At 38.0% G+C, this 21346-nt stretch overlaps 2 protein-coding genes across 3 annotated transcripts in view; one reads left to right on the top strand and one right to left on the bottom strand.

Moving 5' to 3' along the window:
- The first annotated feature begins 2297 nt into the window (after positions 1–2297).
- On the top strand, positions 2298–10870 carry LOC129261997 (small ribosomal subunit protein eS1-like). Its single transcript, XM_054900023.2, has 6 exons — positions 2298–2482; positions 4482–4585; positions 5676–5863; positions 8619–8827; positions 9357–9466; positions 10552–10870. The coding sequence occupies exons 1-6, from the start codon at positions 2421–2423 to the stop codon at positions 10674–10676; spliced, it is 798 nt and encodes a 265-aa protein (XP_054755998.1). The 5' UTR covers positions 2298–2420; the 3' UTR covers positions 10677–10870.
- A 4541-nt stretch (positions 10871–15411) lies between these two features.
- Positions 15412–21346, bottom strand: part of LOC129261998 (kinesin-2b-like) — a 29786-nt gene continuing 23851 nt past the window's right edge. The window contains exons 18-21 of one of the 2 annotated variants that reach the window (XR_010293765.1): positions 19871–20080; positions 19248–19398; positions 17360–18422; positions 15412–17054 (exon numbers count right to left, since the gene is read on the bottom strand). Coding sequence is in view for 1 of the 2 variants with exons in the window: in XM_054900024.2 (XP_054755999.1) it covers positions 18340–18422; positions 19248–19398; positions 19871–20080 (444 nt within the window). In the remaining variant the exon portion in view is untranslated. Of the gene's footprint in view, positions 18423–19247; positions 19399–19870; positions 20081–21346 lie in introns of both variants that reach the window. The other variant, XM_054900024.2, reaches the window with a different exon arrangement.

The raw sequence follows: 21346 nt of genomic DNA, 5'->3' as shown, positions 1-21346 counted from the left end.
GGCCGGGCAGTGTCAGTGCACGAAATCTAAAGCCAAAGGCAAGCCGCGCTCCGAAAAGAAAATCTTAGAAGATGGTTATCTAACTTACTGTTTGGTCTCCTGCGAATGCCTTCGAAGTCGTTATCCAAACCGTGAACCGTGTTCTTAAAGTAGTAGAACTATTATTAACGGCCATCTTCGTCGCACTTAATTCTCGATCCAAAATTAGGGCTGCAACATTTAACGGCGAAAAACGGGCGCATTCCTTTTTCAAATTAAACGTTGCGACTGCGCCAGTTGCATGCAGTGCAGCGCGCATGCGCAGGCTCGACGCCCGGCGGCGAATTAATTCTGCGGATCATGAATTTTTTATAGGGGGTGAGCCCGGGGGGCGTGCATGGGGGAGGGGGGGTGTGAGCTAACTAGATAGGGGGTTTGCATGACACCGGGGCATGACACCACTTGCGAAAAAAAAGTTTTAAAATAGATACAAACTTCTTTGACATATAAAGCTTCCTCTTGTTTGGTTTGGTTTGGTTGATTATTTTTGCCACTGCTTTTGAAACTTTTTTTCTTTGAAGAATTATATACTTAATTACCTAAAATAAAAAAAATTCTGTACTATTTTTTTTTAGTTTTACTTTTCCTTTTATAAGTAGAAATAGCCTTGCTAACATGGCAAGGTTGACAAAATGGCAAAATAGTATGTGGCTTTGAAATTAAACTTGTAAATTTCCTCGTCGTTGATTGGTAAAATTTGATGTCATAATCACGTCGTAATGTGGTCATATGAAAACGCAAATTTCTTTGTCGTTGTTTGGTAAATAAATGATGTCATAATCACGTCATAATGTGGTCATATAAAAATGCAAATTCATTTGTTGCAGATTGGTCGATAAATGACGTCGTAATCACGTAATAATCTGGTCATATAAGAAAGCAAATTTACTTGTCGTAAATTGGTCAGTAAATGACGTCGTAATCACATCATAATCTGGTCATATAAGCGAGCAAATTTACTTGTCGTAAATTGGTCAGTAAATGACGTCGAAATCACGTCATAATCTGGTCAAATAAAAATGCAAATGAAAGTTGCCATTCTAAGTCGTCAAAATAACGTCGTAAGAACGTCATAAATACGACGACATGACGAGTATTACCACTTTACGATCAGTTAATGACGTCATTACGACCGTGTCTGCTATCAGGGTAGATATCAATATTTTCAGCCCGGCCAATCCCTTTAAGCCGGCCGGAGCTAGACTATACATTTTTAAAAGCCCGGCGGCCTCTTTTTTAAAATTTTCTTTCTTACGGTTCTTCCTTATCTCTCTTTAATTGAGCCTCTCGATCTTAATTTCTTTCATTTTTTTTCACCCGAAATAAATTGATATTGTACTTTCGATCTAGTTATATAAAGGGCCTTGATTGCATTGTCTCAGGCTTGACACCCGTCCGATTTTCTTTCCTATTTTGTCATTTTTACCCGGGCATTTTCATTCTTTCCCGTCACTGTTTTCATTCTTTTTCTTAAAATCCAAGCTCCTAATGCTAAAATACTCCAGTTTGTGTCTCTTTTTTTCTTTGTTGATAGGCCCCATGCAGGGGCCGTGGAACGGTTTTCAAAGTGGGGGGGCTGACCATGCTAAAAATCACAATCATATGGTAATTTTTTACGTTTTTGTACACGGTTTTGGAAAAAAGTGGGGGGGCTGAAGCCCCCCCCCCCCGGTTCCGCAGCCCCTGCCATGCAGGTCTTATATTTTTCTTTTCGTTTATTTATCTATTTCGATAATAAATATATTTTTTTATCCATGTCAATCTATTCATTTGAAGTTTGTGACTATGATATTTGCAAAGATAAAATTTTCATTTGAAAATAAATAATAAAGTATTTTTCTTTATTTCTTTCATTCTTTCTTTTTTCTTTTTTCTCTTTCTTTTCTCTCGATTCTGTCTAAATATCTATCTTTCTCAGTATTTCTTTTTTCTTTCTTTCTTTCTTTCTTTCTTCCTTCCTTTTTAATTATTTATTTATCTATCTATTTTTATCTATCTATAGCTATATCTATCAATCTATCTATCTTTCTTTCTTTCTTTCTTTCTTCCCTTCTTTCTTTCTTTCTTTCAAGAAAAATATGTTGCAATTAATATGCGTCGTCTGCTTGATACATTTCATTATATTTCATGTCCTCCTGGCCAGTGGTAAATTGCGTAGAATGAAGATGAATTGTATAATTTATTAAGTTGTATATTTCTATTTAAAAAAGAAAGCAATCTGAACTTATTCAATAAATCTATTAATGTTTTGCATACAGAAAGCCTAGTCCTGAGATGGGGAACGGAATTTGTCACATTCCCGATTTTGAACGAACAGCATTAAAAGCCATATCCCAATATGCATTTCGCAGGCTACTTCCTCTTTGATAAGCTCCCTAACTATGGCGGTGGGCAAGAATAAACGCCTCTCGAAAGGAGGCAAAAAAGGTTCCAAGAAAAAAGTGTAAGAATATATCATCATTTTGGAAACAATACCCATATATTTATCTTTAAGAATTATATACTTTATTTTAAAGAAATTGACGGATTGTGTAGATTTTTGTGGATTTTGTAGGCAGTGCCCGACAGGTTTGCGGGGCACAGCTGTGGCTGTGGAATACGTGTGTCGTCAATGCATATATCGCACGCGAGTGACTGTGACACGCTCGCACGGTGTCTAAATTTTCCTAGAACAAAACTGCCCGCATCATGGTCTTTGCGTGAGAAGTGCAGAGCGAAATTGATGTATTTGTCTAAGCGTGAAACAGTGTACATGGTGTAACGTAAGGAAGAAATATAAGTGAAATGTGAGTCGGTTTGTGTGAATCTTGAAAGGGTTTTTTGTCTGCATTTTTGCAGTGCAGTGAAAGTAATGTCCTGACGTTGGGGGCGCACTTCATAAATTAAATTGTCCCAACATTCCCAATAAGGTATAGGCCTAGACTATTGCTAATCAGAACCGCAATGCATCGCTAAAGGGCAGTTAGCTAGTTCTGCAGACTGTCCGCCAATCGCTATAACCTTGTCGTTAGACCTTATCGCAAATAGCGTTTGTCGCGTTAGCCGTTAGTGCGTATGTCACCTCAAAGGATCAAGGGAATGAAAAGGGAGCAAACGCGGAATCGGCTTTCGGGAAGCCATACAACTCCATATGTTACTTTTGTGTAGTGTCACTCAAAATCCAGGCTTTTTCAATTTGAAAAGTCTGATTTCTTCGTATTGAAATTATTTTGTATACGGTACTTGAATGTGTATTTATAGAACAATCTTTGTGTCATGATTGCACAGTAGGGTGTCTGGACGATCAAACTATAGCCTCAGTGATAGCTGCGGGAGCTCTCTGGCCATAATACACGCATGTCATTGCGTGTCGTGTACTGAAGCGAAAATGGCACACACTTTTTGAATACAAGGTCCCCTTTGAAAGCTCTGAAAATTGTGATCTGATCATTTTTTTTAAATAAAAATGATAATGATATGGTTCGAAAGGGAATTAAATTTCCTATAATATGCTTTTAAGGACAAGTTCTCTTTTATATTATGAAATAAAGATAATACGAAATTGCTGCTTACCCTTGCGACAGCACAGCGATCGAGGGTGCTACAAACTTGTCCAGCTGGACTGAAGTATTTCTGGGGTCGCTGATTTCGATGGTGCACTCAGTTTTGGGCTGATTACACAAGATCACAATGCAAAATCAATTTGGAAATACCTTTGTGCAGACAAGCGAAATCTAGAGGCATGGCGTACGCGTCTATTTTCTTGACAACGAAGCCATACGTAGAGCGCGTAAATCCCAAATTAATTTGCATCATATGCAAATTCGCGGCAAGCCGTCCACGTGAGCACAAGCGGGGAGTTTTAAAACACATGAGTGAATGGGAGCCCGCATGACTTCGACTTGGTGTGTGAATGTCTGTGTGTAGAGGTGGAACATGTACGTTGGCTATGATGAGAATTTATGAACAATGGCGGTTGGCGGTGAATGGTCAAGACTGTTTTCTCTTCACACAAGAGTATAGTTCCTTTGTGAAATGGTTTGGAATGGGACGACTGTGGGGTGTGTTCTCTGATGTGGAGTTGTGTGTCTAGACGCTTTCTTGCACAGGGGGTTCGTAGCTTTGCAAAATATAGATCTGCTCTCTGTTTTAGTAACCAACAAATAGTTATATTGAATATTTTGATATATGTTTCTTGGTTCTTGAACGTTCAACAATGAAGAAGTTTAGTTAGCTCACTAATGAGAAATTAATGTTTATTTGAATAAACCGCACCCGACTTTTCAAGATGATAAAGAGGGGGAGAAAATGTGGTTTATTTACTGGAAAAAACTGTACTTGGGCAGTAGGTGATTTGGTGGTGGTGATTTTTTATTTTAAGGTTGTAAAAGTTAGCCCCCGAAAATATAATTTTGCCTGGTAAGTGAATGTATTTTTTTTCAATTACTTTCTTTTGTGCACAGTCTGGATCCATTCACCAAGAAGGAATGGTATGATGTGAAAGCTCCGGCCATGTTCAACATCCGTAACATCGGCAAGACCCTTGTCACCAGGACCCAGGGAACAAGTAAGTAAATGTCAGCCATTGTTATACTCACTGTAGGCTCAAACATGATAGATGGCGCTGTTTGTATTGAGGCCTAGCGCTAGCTAGCGAGACGTGTTTTTTTTTCCCCCGGGGGGGGGGGGGGGAGAGAACGTGATGAAATGTGTGCGCTGCGCCCTGATTTACTGGAAAACTATCCTGTCTAAGTTCTTTCGGTGATTTAGATGAGATTTTTTCATGAAAAATAATGTGGTTGTAGGTAGACTATATTGGAAAATATATGTAATCAAAGTGAGTTTGCGTAGGATTTAGTTTTAGATTGAAATCTCATTTCCCCATGTACTAGATTGAATTGAAAAAGTTGAAAGTGTGCGCCAGATAATGGAGAGATCCGGATAAGAGAGGTCGGACTTTACATGGATGTGTTTTACAAGCACACTACACGAATTCCACTTGGTCAAAATGAACAAAATGTTGACACAGGCTAGCTTCAATAATCTTTACTAAGCACAAGAGATTGGTTTAATAACAGGCTGTAGCCCCTCAAATCAATTGGTTCCGGAAGCCAAAGTCACAAAATGGCAAAAGAAAGACCAATGTAAATGAGATGGGATTAAACCAAATGGTCATTCTTTGCTTGACTGCTATTGGGTCCATTCTAAGATGCATATATGCTTCTTTGACCTTGATCAATAGGTGTGTTTGAAATGCTAATTTTAACTTCCTGTAACTTGTTCGTTATGGAGGCAATCAATTAAACATGTTGATGATCATGCTGTGAATTTTGATAAATTGATAAGTTATGTTTAATCCCATCTCATTAGTTTCATTAAGTTTTCTTTCTGTGTAGGACGAAAGAAGAGCTATTTTTATTAGTCTATAAACAAATGATTTTGATGTGTTGTTTATTAGCATTATAATGATTCTTTTGTTTTCCAAGCAATTCAGGAGCTCTTCTAGCACAGGAGAATATGTGCACATAGTTTTTAATGTAATATGTATATAAATCAGTATATTAGAAAAAAAATTATATTCGTGATACTTGTGAAATCCTATTTAATTTTTCATTGCTTACTGTTAACCAAAGTTTTATTATCTGTCACTTTACTAGAAATCGCCTCTGATGGTCTGAAGGGACGCGTGTTTGAGGTCTCCCTTGCTGATCTGCAGAATGACGAGGTTGCTTTCCGCAAGTTTAGGCTGATGGTGGAAGACGTACGCGGGCGCAACTGCCTTACCAACTTCCATGGAATGAACCTGACAAGGGACAAGTACTGCTCCATGGTCAAGAAGTGGCAGGTTTGTAAAAAAAAAGAAATTGCATTCCCCTTGTCAAGAGATGACTGAAGTGATTTGATTTTGTGTTAGAGGCAAGCTGTGTAGAAAGGCTCTCCCTCTGTTCTCAGTTCAGACTGTAGACCTGCCAACTGTCCTGGTTTCTGAAATTTCATGTGAGGAAAAAAATCTCAGAGAAATTGCCATAGACCCATTCATGCCCCCCAGTCCTCAATGCATCTCAAATAGCCCAGTCCTTATAGGGATAAAGTTGCTAAAATCCAGGAGCTCCAGTGGGCACTGCTTTCTTGGCCCCCACATGGCACTTTGTACCTGGACCCCTAGCCATTGGTTGTCAATATTTTTCATCACTAAATGTTGGCAGGTATGACTATTCGATGTGATACAAAATAAAGAGATATATTTGTAAATCATCACTCTTTTCACAAAATGTTAAAGAGGCTAAACTTGATGAAAATCAAAAGATTGTCATATCCTTAATATTTGAACTAGACTGTTGAATGACTATATTCTCACAAATTCAGTCCACAGCAGGAATATTACATCCATACACATACTTTCCCAGTCTTACAAATTTTCAAGTTCTACTCATCCGGTGCTGCCTCTTTTTTTTGCTGTACTGCCCAGTGTCCAACCATAGAGCTATTACAGAAGGAGGTCTGACTCTCTCGAACGCTTTGCCCCATGCGCGGCACCGCTCATCCCCTCACAGCAGGGTGGTCTATCACGGCACTTACAGGCGCAGACCACTCGTAAATCAGCCCTTAATCAGATAGGGAAAGTTGATCGAATGCAATTTAAAACGCTGATATTGGGACCCAATGGATAATATTAATATGAATAAATTTTACAGATCATAACAAAATATCGTAAAAGTTTGGTCTGGAGCTCTCAATAATGCACTGGTTAAACTCCAGAATTGTATATCAGATATAAGACAGTGGATGATAGTGAATAAGCTAAAATTAAATGACAAAAAAACTGAATTTTTTGTTGCGGCCTCTACTTATAACTTGCGCAATCTTCCAAATGTTCAACTTGATGTTGATGGTACACTTTTTAGACCATCAGAAAAAATAAGAAACCTTGGTGTCATATTTGATTCCCGCATGTTAATGTCGTACCATATCTCTCATATCTGTAGCACAGTCACTTTTTATTTAAGGAACATTTCTAGAATCAGAAGGTTCATTGACCAGTCTGCATGTCACAATGCTGTTCGTTCATTGGTTCTGTCTCGTATTGATTATTGCAATGGGCTCCTTTCTACAATTCCCTCTAATCAATTAATTCGTATTCAACGACTAAAAAATTGGGCAGCACGATTAATTTTACAGGTTTCCCGAGATCATCCTTCCCAACCACTCTTTAATTCTCTTCACTGGCTTCCTTTTAAACAGAGAATTACGTTCAAATTACTCTTGTTTGTCTACAAAACACTGAATAAACAGGCTCCACAGTATTTAAGTAACTGCTTGAATCTGTATACACCAACTAGAGCACTTAGGTCGGCCAGTGATCACCTTCGCCTCACATATTCATTAACTCGTACATTAGCTGGTGACAGAACTTTTACAGTGTCGGCTTCAAAATCCTGGAACGACCTGCCACTAATAATTAGACAGTCTCCAACATTAGCAATTTTCAAAAAGTCATTAAAAACTCATCTCTTTCGTACTTTGTAGTTTTTAAAATATTACATTTAATTAATTCATTGTAAGCGCTTTGGGCCTAATGGGAAAAGCGCAGTACAAATAATAAGTAATAATAATAATAATAATAGATGTATCTCTTCAAATGCGTTAATTCTAATATTTTTCCGAAACGGTCCGGAGCTGAGGCATGTACAGTGTGAATGAGCTGAGCGCGCGAGCTCGGAGCTCTGGCATGTACTCACCTTCAACTTACACAAATAGGAGTACGTGGGGCACTGGAGGATACTCGACGATGCAACAATCGCTGTAGAAATGCCCCGTAGATTCGTCATATTTTCAAGGCGAACGCGACCGAACAAATGATCTTAGCATTGAAATCAAGTTTGAAGTATGTTTTTTCCCGTCATTGTAATTTCTAAGACGGGAGCGTACAGGAAAAGGTTTTAATTAAGCAAGAAAGACAGACATACATAAATGACTAAGATCCAATTTTCTATGTACGTACTGTGGCTGGGTTGAATCAGATAGTAACGTATTTGGTATGTATGCAAAGGGGATCATCTCAGAAGTTCAACCATACATCAAAGACGTACATCAGGAATCCGTACAAAGAGATATGGATGTTGGAAGAACAGCAAATCGTGTTTCGATTTTGAAAAAAAACAGAGCTGAAGGGAAGTTATGTGGAAGAACGTTGTTTATGGCGGTGCCTCGCAGGGACCTTCAAAAAATCACTGACCTCAGATTTTACGAGCGGGCTTATCGCGTTACGTAAGCGGGCTCTTACTTTCGCCTGGCGGCTCACCAATTGATGTTAGATATCGTTCCTTCGCCAGAAGGAAGCGATAACAAAGGATTAACAGAGGACTTGGAAAAAGGGTCTCCTGTGTTTTATAATTCCATGGTCCAACAGTGGGATTCAACCGGGCAGGGAGTGTGCTGTTGTCGGTGTGGAGAGAAGGTGCTTTGTAGTGATCTTGATTTCTGGTGGAGGATGTGAGGGAATTCCAGCCTTTCATATATGTAAGTTAATGGATGAACGTGTTACCTTTGTAGTAACTACTTGAGTAATATTAAATTTCTGTTTCGTCATTTTCCAACAGACTCTGATTGATGCCAATGTGGATGTGCGTACCACAGACGGCTACCTCCTCCGTCTCTTCTGCATCGGGTTCACCAAGCGCAGGCAGAACCAGATCAAGAAGACCTCATATGCCCAGAGCACCCAGGTGCGTGCTATCCGCAGGAAGATGGTTGAGATCATGGCCCGTGAGTGCACAGCCAACGACCTCAAGGAAGTCGTCAACAAACTGTAAGTCGATATTCTTTTTAGTATTGTAAGTGAAATTAAGTTCTTGGACCTCTTTGGTAGAAAAAATACATTCTTGGTAGCTTTGCCATTATAGAAACTACCAGGTGAGATGAATGGGTACCCGGTAGGAAGAAATTCCTTGAATGCTTTGAGCGCCTAGGCAGCCCAGCTAAAGCCGGGGTAATAATAATAGCAGGGCCCGCTGGGAGAACAGTTTTCGGAACTGAAGCGGCTTCCCTGGGTAAATATACCTGTATTATTATTATTATTATTATTATGGTATCAGAAACAATGAAAATCAGGGTTTCCATGTTAGTTAATGGGAAAGTTGCCATAATCACAAGGGAACAGGGGAAGGCCTATTGACGAATCACTGGTACCCGTGCCCCAGGCATGCAAGAAATCAGTAGGTATGAAAGTATGAGGATGGCATGTAATAAAAGGCTAAATGGCACCCAACAAGTTCACAAAATCCATTTCAAGAATAGATTTGTCCAGTGAGTGACCATTGTCCTATATCTATTTTTAGGATCCCAGACAGCATTGCTAGGGACATTGAGAAGGCCTGTCACCGAATCTACCCTCTCCATGATGTCCACATCCGCAAGGTCAAGGTTCTCAGGAAGCCCAAGTTTGACGGTAAGACCCTTGCTTTCCTTCCGTTCTCTTCATTTTCAATAGAAAATTGCAAGCTAGGTCCCATACGTTTGTTTTGGTGTTGAAGGGTCAGAAATACTGGCAGATTAAAGGGGAATCCAACCCAAATAAAAACTTGTTTTTATAAGGAAAAGAAAAATCAGACAAGTTGATAGGTGAAAGTTTGAACAATATTGGACAAACAACAAGAGAGTTATGAATTTTTAAAAGTTGTAAATATTGGTAATCACTATACCCATGGAGACTTCAAATTGGCCGCATATGGGATGTCATAGTGATGTAAGGCAAGGACTACTCTTCCATGTACTCCAATACACATTATGGCTAAAATGTAATTTTTTCCAAAAGTTTTATTTCAAATTATATTTTTCTTTCATGAGGACATAAAACAATATACTACCTGGGTTGTAGTTAGATTACTGCCCCAGGGGAATGGGTACTTGGGAGAAAACCACAAATCCCTGATAATAAAGTACATGGCCTAGGGGAAAGTTGTCCTTGCCCCTTGTCATAATTTATTTACTCAGTTGCCAATTTGAAATCTACGTAGTATTAGTGATCTCAATTTTAAAGCAGCTATAACTTTCTTCTCGCTTGTCCGATTTCTTTCAAACTTTCACCATTCTGTTTAATTTATTTTTCTTCTTCCCAACACAACATTTTATGGCCAAGGCTGGATTCCCCTTTAACCAACTTCAAGTGTTTATATAAAATAATTGTGGAAAATGGTGTGTATCCCCCCCCCCCCCTTGCCACTCCCTTTGCCCTTGGATAATTTTGTGCCCTTTTTAATTTTTCCAATTTGTGGTTATAATATATAAAACTGTGCCTTGCCCCAATTAACAGAATTTAAGACCTGGGTCCCGTAACACAAAGGTTAGCGATTAATCGTACTCTTGATTTTCATGATCGATCCTACATTGTAGTCAATGCAATCAATCGTGGAAAAAATGTTATACAATCATTGCTAAGCTTTGTGTTACAGGCCCCTGGTAAGATTGACTACATATATTTGTTGTGTACTCCAGCTTAATCAAAATGTTTGTATTTATTTTAAATGATTACAGTATCCCGTCTTATGGAGCTCCACGGTGAGGGATCAGGTACCGGAAAGACCACCACAACTGACGACACAGGCGCCCAGGTCGACAGGCCGGACGGCTACGAACCCCCTGTACAAGAAAGCGTCTAGACACACAACTCAACATCAGAGAACACACCCCACAGTCGTCCCATTCCAAACCATTTCTGAGAAAAGAGTCTTGACCATTCACCGCCAACCGCCATTGTTCACAGAAACTTGTCCAATTACCGTTTGCCATACATCGGTGAGCGAGCTATGTCACTTTGCAAGAACCGTGCAAAATAAAAAATGTAAAAAATCAAGATTATATGTGTTCCTGTCTTATTTTTATGTGTTGCCCCAGTGTGATTGGTGTGGAAGCATGATACTTGTATGCTGTGCGTTTCTCCCGTTTTTTACCCGTGTGTGAGGTTGACATTTTTACCATGTACATGTGTATGAAAGGCAGCTTTGGGCTGTCAATAAATGTTGGGAGTCGAGCAAGATCTTTGGAGCCTTTCATGAAAGGACTGGACTACGTTTTATCAGACAGTTACCGTAGTAACACTGCTTCTCAGCCAATCAAAATCAGGGACAGATGTCAGACGAAAATGTTGAAGAAATGATCCCCAGGCTAGGACATGGGCAAGTCCGGGGGATTTTTTTCCGAGCCGATAGCCAAGGCAGGAAAGATGGGACATTATAGACTATAAGAACCACTGCCACTTTACCTCCATAAGTGAAAAGAAAAGGAATCATAATTGTCTCCTTATAACCTGTCGACTCTTTGGTCAATATTGACCATCCATTTCAAATGTAGATGGAATGATGTTTTCAGGCATGGCTTGTCGGAGACGAGATCACATCCGATTGACTATGCACATGGTGTTGATTTTGAGACATCTCGCCCATACCCCACTCGCCATGTAACTTTCTGCGCTTGTGCAGCGAGACTGAGAAACCTTGCTATGAGAAGGATGCAGAGGTGCAAACCCTTTCCCCCCCTATTTTAAACCGTTGCCTAATAATAACTGCAGGTTTTATAACATTAATTTTTTGTTCCCAATACACACAATGTCTCTTTAGACTCTTGCAGTTAATTTACTCTATTTCTACCCCAATACTTTTTCATCCCTCTAAATACTGAAATTTGTACCTGTGGATGTATAATTTTAAGTGAAGAAAAAATGTAGTTTCAGAAATATCGCGTGAAGCGTTGAGGGGGGGCCATCATGGCCCCCCAGTCCTTTTAGGGTTAAATGGATTTATTTTATGCCGTTAATGATTGCAAAAGGGTCTCAAAAAAGTTAATAAAAATGGGTTTGAAAAACTAAGAATTTATGAAATACATCAGAATTAAAACAAAGTACATCGGAAATTAATTATATTTTGGCAATTTTTTTGTAAATATTTGATGGAAATGTAAGAATTTATATTTTCACCCCCAAAAATCTACTTGCTATGTAAAATGAGTTAAGGCAAAAACATCTAGGGCAAATTTCATATGCTTATTTGCATAATTAATATATAAATAAAATATAAACAATTTTGTTGGCTCATCCAGCCCGGAGGGCCAGATGAGCTTATGCCGTGGCGTGGTGTACATCTGTCATCCGTCCACAATTCCAAGATGCTTCTTCGTGATTTCAAGTCCGATTTCAATTCTGTTTGCTTTAAATGATAGCACTTGGTGGGGGATTCAAAACTTCTACACAGAATTCTGAAACTCATTAAATATGCTAATTTATGCGCACTTTTTTTTTCAATATTCACGAAAAAATGCTACTTTATTTGATGACTGATTTTGATTTTTTTGCTTCCATCTGGTACAGCTTCATGGGGTTCATCAAACTTAACAGAATTTTGAAATTTTGACCAGAAAAATGTTTATGCTGATTGTTGCGTTTTCAAAATTCACATAAAATGCTGCTTCTTGATATGTACTTTGACCGATATTGATTTTTTTTCTTCCATCTGATAGAGCTTCATGAGGTTCACAAGTTTTGAAATTTTGAGTAGAAAGTGATTTCTGCTAATTTTTGCAAAATTTATTCATAAATCACAGAAAATGTCTCTTTTATTTGTTGACCGATCATTTTGATATTTTTTACTTCCATGTGGTAGAGCCGCATGAGGTTCACTAAACTTGTACACAAAATTTTGACATTTTTACTAGAAAATTAGTTACACTAATTTATGCGAAAATTTATTCATAATCACAAATAAATGCTTATTTATTTGTTGACTGATTTTGGATTTTTTTGTTCCATCTGAGAGATACATGAGGTTCATCAAGTTTCTACACAGAATTTAGAAAGTTGGATTAGGAAATGATTAATGCTTATTTATACAAAATTTATTCATAAATCACAAAAAATGCTTCTCTGACATTTCTTCATCAATATCAATTCTGTTTCCTCAATTTATGTCACCAATATAATTCACTACAGTGTCAACTGGGCTGAAATTATTATTATTATTGTAAAGTCTTGTTTATCCAGGGTAGCCTCATCAGTGACTTACACTGTTCTCCCAGAGGGCCCTGCTACATTTAAACACAAAAGAAAAAAAGCAAAGGACAACAAAATTAGAACGATACAAACAGAATAAAATTTAACGAGTTGTGTCTTAAAACCTGGGTTAAGATCTACGGTTTCTCCAATAGGATGAAGTAAATGATTGCAAGGTTGCAGCCCTTCTTACTGCAGATGGAGTATTATTCCACAGAATTGAACCGTGTACTGAAATCCTTTTCTTTCCCTTCTCTGTTTTACACTTTTATATTATGATCCCATAACTATCAGCATTTCTGGTACGGTCGCATGACCAAAATAACGCGTTTAAAGGGGTGTTTTTTTTCAATTTTGGCCACGGGCCGCGCATGCACTCGTTATAGTTTTGAAAGAACGGTCAATGCTCAATCGCAGGGTCAAACATATTTAGGGTATGTTTTTTTCCAAAGCTTTTTATTTCAAGACTAGCCAAACGTGTTTAGGGTATGTTTTTTCTTTCCCAAGCTTTTTCCCCGCGATCATTATCTGGCGACAACTTGTTTAGGGGCCAAAATATGTAAATAAAGCCTGCGAAAAACTTATTTAGGGGGTTATTTTGCACACACAGAAAGTCATTAAGGGGGTGTTTGGAAATAATTTGGCCACGCGTGTGTACAGCAATACATTTAACTGCCCCCCCCCCCCCCTGGGGTATGAGTGGGTGTTTTATAATTGAATGAACAAATCTGAAATATATTGTGGGCAACTACCATTTAGGGCATTGTAAACAAGCTTGATTATTTGGAATTTCCATCTCTCCTCTAATGAAACCCATCCTAACTTCTGCAGCACTTCTACAGTTGGGGTCCTATAGTATCAGCTTGTAAGATAATTCGAGCCATTCTTTTTTGTTGTTTGACAATTGTGTCTTTTCCATTCAAATTACAATTGGATCAAGTCGGACTACAGTAATCAAAATGTGGCATAATTAGGCATTAGCAAGTACTTTGGAGCATGTAAGAAAGAAAAGGCCTAAGCCTACTGAGAAGTGATATTTTAGATCCTATCTTGTTAATGTAATCAAAATGATTATTTCATACTAGGAATTGATCTAGGAATACACCAAGATATTTATAGGAGGTTACTCTTTCCAGTATAGTGTTTTCTACAATAAGTTCAAAAGATTTGTGAACATTACCCAACTTCTGAGGTGTTCCCATTATCATATATTTAGTTTTAGCTGTGTTCAAAACAAGGCTAGTCTCTGTCAACCAGAGATTTACGTGATACAAGTCTTCATTGAGGCATGCTCGGAGTTCCGTTGCTGATGAACCACTGTAAAGAATCATTGTATCATCAGCATACATCATTACTTTCCCATTCTTTATTGAACTTGGTAAGGTATTCACATAGAGTGAGAACAATTGGGGCTCAAGGATTGATCCCTGTTGTATTCCTAATCAGATATTTCTTGGCTGTGACAATGTAGGTAATCAATGAACCATTCCCTTTCCATATCTCTGATTCCATAGCTGGACAGTTTATCTATCAATTGGTCATGATCTACGGTATCAAAAGCTTTCTTTAGATCAAGGACCACTCCAGTCAAATTTCCATTATCCATTTCTTTGTATATGAGATCACTGATGTAACATAATACAGAGTTTGTTGAATGTGCTTTTCGAAAACCTGATCGTTCTTTAGTGAGAATGTCATTATCCGTGAGATATTCAAGTAGTTGATTGTTAACTGCTTTTTCAAGCATTTTCATTATTATTGGAGTAATTGGAGTTAATTGGAGTATTTGAAATTGGTCTATAATTAAAAATTATGTTATATTTATTTGCGAGATGCCGGATGAGCTCCACATGATTGATGTGCTAGTTGAAAATTTCACTATACAGTCTTGTAGTATACAATCAACTCTGCAAATGTTCGTGGCGATCGCGGAATCAGCTGCCAAGATCTGAAGGGGGGGTCAAATTAACCCCCCCCCCCCAGTATAACCTGGTTTGAAATAGCCCATATACATGCAACAATTTGAGAGGAAATGCACTTGTTTTGCTACTTGGTAACATACGTGTAATTGTGGTATGGGTGTATTGAGTAGTGAATTATTGTATTGTCATTCAAGTGGGCCTATATGCTCAGAATGTTGTATTATGAGTAAAGAACCTGGCCAGACTTAAGGTGGTGTCAGTGAGGTTGCTGGTTTATGTCTGCTTTTAATTCTGTAATGAATTGGAACAGTGACATACACTTTTGGGGATTTACCCAAACTAAATATAGGCTTTATGATTAAGAAGATACACTGCAAATAGCATTTTGATATTCAAGAATTGTCAATAAATGACACAGCAACACACCAAGAATGATATTAAATAAATTTAATATAAAAAGACAATAGAACTACATACATATACTCTAAGAAATTACATTTGATATTATGTTTCTAACCATGATTACTGTAAGACAAACAAAATATATGTCAATTATTCATCATGTTGTTTATCAATTATTCATCATGTTGCTCATCTAATCATTCTTCAAAGATTGATACAGTGGGGAGGGGTGACAAATAATGGTATTACTCTTCTCCACAATACATAAAGTGAGAAAAAAATCTTGATATACTTGAGTTGGTCAATTAGGTCATAATTACTTTACAGTAATGCATCAACTAGAAAATGAAATCTATTTGACATACCAGTTTAAATTTTTACATCAATCAATGAAATATGATTTGCCTACAAGTATATAACAAAATATTTTTTTTAAATCACTCTTACAAATATACAGATAATAAATATTCAATTCAAGATTGATTTTTTTTTTGTAAAAAAGAAACTCACAGCAAATAGAGCAAAATTTAAGAAAATATTTACATATTTCTATTTCCAGAAAATATATGATAACAATATTCATAAAAATAGCAGCGCATAATTCAAGTTTTGTACAATCATAAATAGGACGGAATTGCGATGAGATATTAGGATTTGCTGATCAAGGTGGTGGTATTAATTCTTGCATAAATCATTGAACGTTAATATCACTTGGTGAATTCTCAGAATATTTGGAGCACACTCACAATTCTGTCAATATAGCCTTTCTTGATAAGTGCAATAAATAAAATCACATCTAGAAAGGCTGAATCTGTATTAATAATCCATATAAATCTATCTGATATATCCCTCTCAAAATACATTCACTATAAAATCGAACAATATTCTATGAAGTGTATGTGTACGTGAAAAAGTCTGCAACTTGTCAAATGCTTGAAAAACCTTTTTTTTCCATGAACAAAATTGCTCCACAGAGAAAACAGTGAAATAATACTTGCATTATAAGATTTTGCAGAAATGCAAAGTAGATATCATTCATAAACATTTGCAACTGTGGACATAAGCAATAATCAACTCACTTTTGGGAGTGAAGGGTACCCGGTAGGAAGGAATTCCTTGAATTCTCGATGCAGTGCTTCAAGACATTTTGTATTACGACTATATAAATGCCCCATATTATTTATGCCTCGGTCACATTTGCTCTACGGCGAATCGAAAACAGCTGTGTTAACATTTTTGTACCAGCTACATATAGGTGGTTTGAATAAAAATGGATAAAACGGCTAATTTCGACTCGCCGTACGGCCGCCGTAGAGCAAATGTGACCGAGGTATTATTGTCTGATCTTCATACTGTTTGAGCGTAAATATTTTTGGTGGTTTAATCTTCCGGCCTTTGTTACTCCACTGGTGAAATGATTCCCACATCAGTTTGTTGTTATAAGGCAAGTTCAAGTTCATGGTGGATGCTTCTCTGGCTAAGTGAAATCCCAATAGATTTGACTTAGGCAGAGTTACCTGTACTTAAAGGAGAATGAAACTCTTGGAGCAAGTTAGCTTTTGTGAAAGCAGAAAAATCAAAAAATAAGATCAACAAAAGTTTGAGTAAAATAGGACTAGCAATAAAAGAGTTATGAGCATTTGAATGTCGAGATCACTAATGCTATGGAGATCCTCCCATTGGCAATGCGACCAAGATCTGTGATGTCACACACGTACAACTCTCCCATTTGGACACTGAAAATATACCCCAAAACATTTCTTTTTGCTCATTCTAATCATATGACAAACGATTCATCAATGATATAATGTTGTGAAACCTCTGTACTTGTCATCTCATAAAGAGAACACCTCACCTTGTGATAGACTCTATAAAAGTGAGAATATAAGTGAAATAAGTACTAAAGTAATGAGGGAGTTGTACGTGTGTGATATCACAGATCTTGGTCGCATTGCCGATGGGAGGATCTACATGGCACTAGTGATCTCAATATTCAAATGCTCATAACTTTCTTATTATTCATTCAATCTTCCTCAAACTTTCAACAATGTGTTCCTTTGATTTTTCTCTTTGATATGGATTCAGCTGGTTTCAAGGATTTCATTCTCCTTTAATTCAGTGTGAAAAACTTCAGAGAGAGAAGTTAAAAGAACTAGGAGCAAATAGGGGCTTAATTCCGAGTTTCATTTAAATGTGAGGCTGCATTACTATGCAGGTGTTGAAAGAATATATTTTTATGATAGGTCAATTTTTAAAGGACAAGTCCACCCCAACAAAAAGTTGATTCGAATAAAAAGAGAAAAATCCAACAAGCATTACACAGAAAATTTCATCAAAATCAGATGTAATATAAGAAAGTTATGACATTTTAAAGTTTTGCTTATTTTTTCACAAAACAGTGATTTGAGACAGTCGATGATGTCCCTCACTTTTTCTTTTGTTTTTTATTGTTTGAATTATACGATATTTCATTTTTTATAGATTTGAAAAAAAGGACCAACTTGACTGAATCATATAGTATTAAACGATGCTAATTTCACATGTTCAGGGAGGAATTAATCGTTGTTTCACTTGACAATGAGAAGAAAAATAGAATATTTCCCATTTCATATAATAAAATACAAAAGAAATAGTGAGTGGATGATGTCATCAGTCTCCTCATTTGCATACCAACCAGGATGTGCATATAACTGTTGTGTGAAATTAAGCAAAAACTTTAAAATGTCATAACTTTCTTATTTTACATCCGATTTTGATGAAATTTTCAGAGTTCTGCTTGTTGGATTTGTTCTTTTTATTCAAATCAACTTTTTGTTGGGGTGGACTTGTCCTTTAAGGGCTCTTTTGAGCATTTCATGGCGGGAATCACTCCGAGCCCCCGAAAATTTTGTTCCCCGTCTCTTTCCATTTTCTGCCCTCTGTGTTTGTGGACGTTGGTCGCTCCCATGGAATGGGGATCTAGCGTAAGCTTGCTGCTGACGACGGCCTGCTTCTTGAACTTCCTCCCAGCATGGACACCTTGTCTTTCAACTCGGCAACATCTGTCAAAGTCATTAAGAATATACATTTAATGTAAATCATAAACATACACTAGACTCTGCAAAGTCAATCTTCTGCAAGTCACATCATTGCCTAACTCAAATCATCATTTCCAATTTTTCAAAGGATTACAACACTACAAACTGTTTTCCATACTTAAATTGTTACCTTCTTATTTCTGAATATTTTCCTGGCCTCATCCAAGGACCTACTCCAAAGCCAAAGCAAAGGGCTAAGAACTTAAGACCCTTTATGCCAAAGCAAATGATCATAGAGTATTTCCGAGGCCACGGACCAGTTCCACAGCCAAGAACAAGTCCACAGCCTCATAATTATCCTTGAGGATGACAACACTACATATGATATTCCTTAAAACAATAGATTTACTGACTCAGTGTTAGATCCACACTTCTGAATAATTTCCTGGGAGGAGCGTTTCATAAAAGGACTTGTCGAATGTTTCATCCACCAAGTCCTGTTTTACCTGGCAGTTACCATAGTAACTGTGCTTCTTAGCCAATAAAGAGCAAGGAAAGTTGTCAGATCTGATACTATTCCAGACACCAAATGTTGATGACATGCTCCCCTGGCCTCATCCAAGGACCTACCCTGAGACCACATTGGACCCAAGGTCAAGGACTTCAGCTCGACCTCTGGCCAACTTTGGCTAGGCAAGGGCCTAGACTTAGAAGGCACAGATCTCGGCCAACTAACCGTCCTTGAGGTCACACAGTCTCAAGAAGCACTTGTTTCATGAAATGACCTCAATGTCCTTAAGGCGAACCTTGAGGAGCCAGTTACTGCTGTTTGTGGCTTACAATACTTGCCTTGTTTGATAGCTTGATTCTCTTGCTCCAGTTCAGAGTTCCTTGCGGAGAGAAAGACAGCATCCTGGATGGCATCCTCTAACAGGGTCCGGTATCGCTGCTCTAGAGCCATCTTCTGCTCCTCAAAGGCCTCCCGGTAGTTACGAAATGTCTGAGTGAATGAGAAATAACAATATCAAAGTTTAAAAAAAAATCCTATGGATGACTTTTTTTTGGCTGTGAAAGTATGGGAAGGATTGCAAGTGTCCACTGAAAAAGACTTTCTATCAGTCAAATTTTAGTAACGTATTGGTTAGAGTTTAGATAGAAGAATCACAAGGGTACAAATTTGTTTCTTTATTTTCTCTCCCACCCATTCTCAAATACGATGTCCATATTGAATGAAGACATTGTGCTATATTCTTTCAAATAATAACCAAATACTTATTCCTACTACTACTACTAGTTAAGTCCTTATATTTCCACATAAAACAATGACACATTCCCTATTTACTAAGAAACTCATTCCAAAGAGCTGTTTCCTTTTGTCATACCAGTATAAATTTTGTCAAAATGGCCACTTAAGACAGGTTTCAGGACAGGTGGCCACCAAGTCATATAACTATAATGTATTTTTGTTATACCTGGAAATGCTGAAGCTGTTGAATCTCCATCTCCTCCTTGTGTTTGAGATAAGCCTCGTCGAGTTCTGCGATGAGGAGGGCCTTCTCCGCGTCCATGGCCTGGAGCTGCATGGTCACCACCCGACGCTCCTCTCTCTCCTTCACCAGACTCATCTCTATCTGCATGGCCTGTTCCTGGCTGTACCCTGTTCCTCCGTTGGCTGATCTTAACTGTGGTGTTTTACAAGCAAAGCACAACAGTTTTACCTATTAATAATATAGGATTTGTATTGCGCACGTATCCACCTTGCTAGGTGCTCAAGGCGCTCCTATATTACCCCCACTAAGCTAGTCTACCGATTCTGGTGCGCACAGCTTTTTGAGGAATTACTTCCTGCCAGTACCCATTTGCCTCACCTGGGTTGAGTGCAGCACAATGTGGATAAATTTATTGCTGAAAGAATCGAACCTACGTCCTTCAGATTGAAAGACGGGAGTCTTAACCACTAGACCATGACGCCCCTACAATATTAGATAGGGTCTTAGAAATGTAAAATTGCCTTTGGGTCTACACCTGTTATGTCTACCTTGTGCATACCTGTTAAGTGTTCCTATTACATTGAAATATTTCTTATTTTGGAGAAAATAAAATTACCATTTTAACCTGTGCATTCCTATTATTGTGGAAATTTTCCTATAGTATTAATAATAATATGCAACATTTATATAGCACTTAAAACAAATGTTTCTAAGCGCTGCATACTATTACCCCGGCTTTAGCACGGTTACCCTGATCGGGCGCATCGAGCCTTCAAGGAATTCCTTCCTACTGGGTACCCATTTACTACACCTGGGTCGAGAGTGGCAAATGTAGATAAACGCCTTGACAAGGGACGCTAGTGCTGCGGTGGGATTTGAACCCCGGACCTTGTGGTTCAAAGGCCAAAGACTTATCCACTGAGCCACAACACCTCTAGTATTGAAAAGGAATTTTATGAATATTCTTATTTCTGAAAATTTCTAAGTACTTTGTTCCAATATCTTGGCTGTCGGAGTTGGTAGATACGTCTCCATTGGGTTTACCCTACATGGTCAAACGGTACCCTAGTTCTTCTATAACCAGTTTGTCTACTAAGCACTTAGTTTTAACATATTGACAGTAGTGAATGCTGTGATTCTCACATGGTTTGAACAGAGACCAACCTGTTCCTGTATGCAATGGGTTAACTTGTTGACTCACGAATTCTGTAATCCCCATAGGCTTAGGAACAGGGAATACCTGGTCCCAACGGGAGATGGGTTAACCCTTTTGGCGACAATTTTTGTGTGTTTCCCATAGGCTTTGCACAGGAAACATCCACTTCTAGAAAGCAATGGGTTAACCCTTTGAATACAGAATTTTGTCATTCCCATAGGCAATCAGAGATCACCCAGTCTTACCAGAAACAGGTTAACCTGTTGTCTCCTAATTTCTGTGAATCCCATAGGCTCTGTACA

This window comes from Lytechinus pictus, chromosome 5, assembly GCF_037042905.1.
Source record: "Lytechinus pictus isolate F3 Inbred chromosome 5, Lp3.0, whole genome shotgun sequence".
NCBI lineage: Eukaryota > Metazoa > Echinodermata > Echinoidea > Temnopleuroida > Toxopneustidae > Lytechinus > Lytechinus pictus.
This window is presented reverse-complemented; position numbering and strand designations above follow the sequence as displayed.

Coding starts and splice junctions, on each gene's coding strand:
- LOC129261997 (XM_054900023.2), top strand. CDS start 2,421: ATGGCGGTGGGCAAGAATAAACGCCTCTCGAAAGGAGGCAAAAAAGGT. Junction 5,864..8,618: donor CCATGGTCAAGAAGTGGCAG/GTTTGTAAAAAA, acceptor ATTTTCCAACAG/ACTCTGATTGATGCCAATGT. Junction 9,467..10,551: donor CAGGAAGCCCAAGTTTGACG/GTAAGACCCTTG, acceptor AAATGATTACAG/TATCCCGTCTTATGGAGCTC.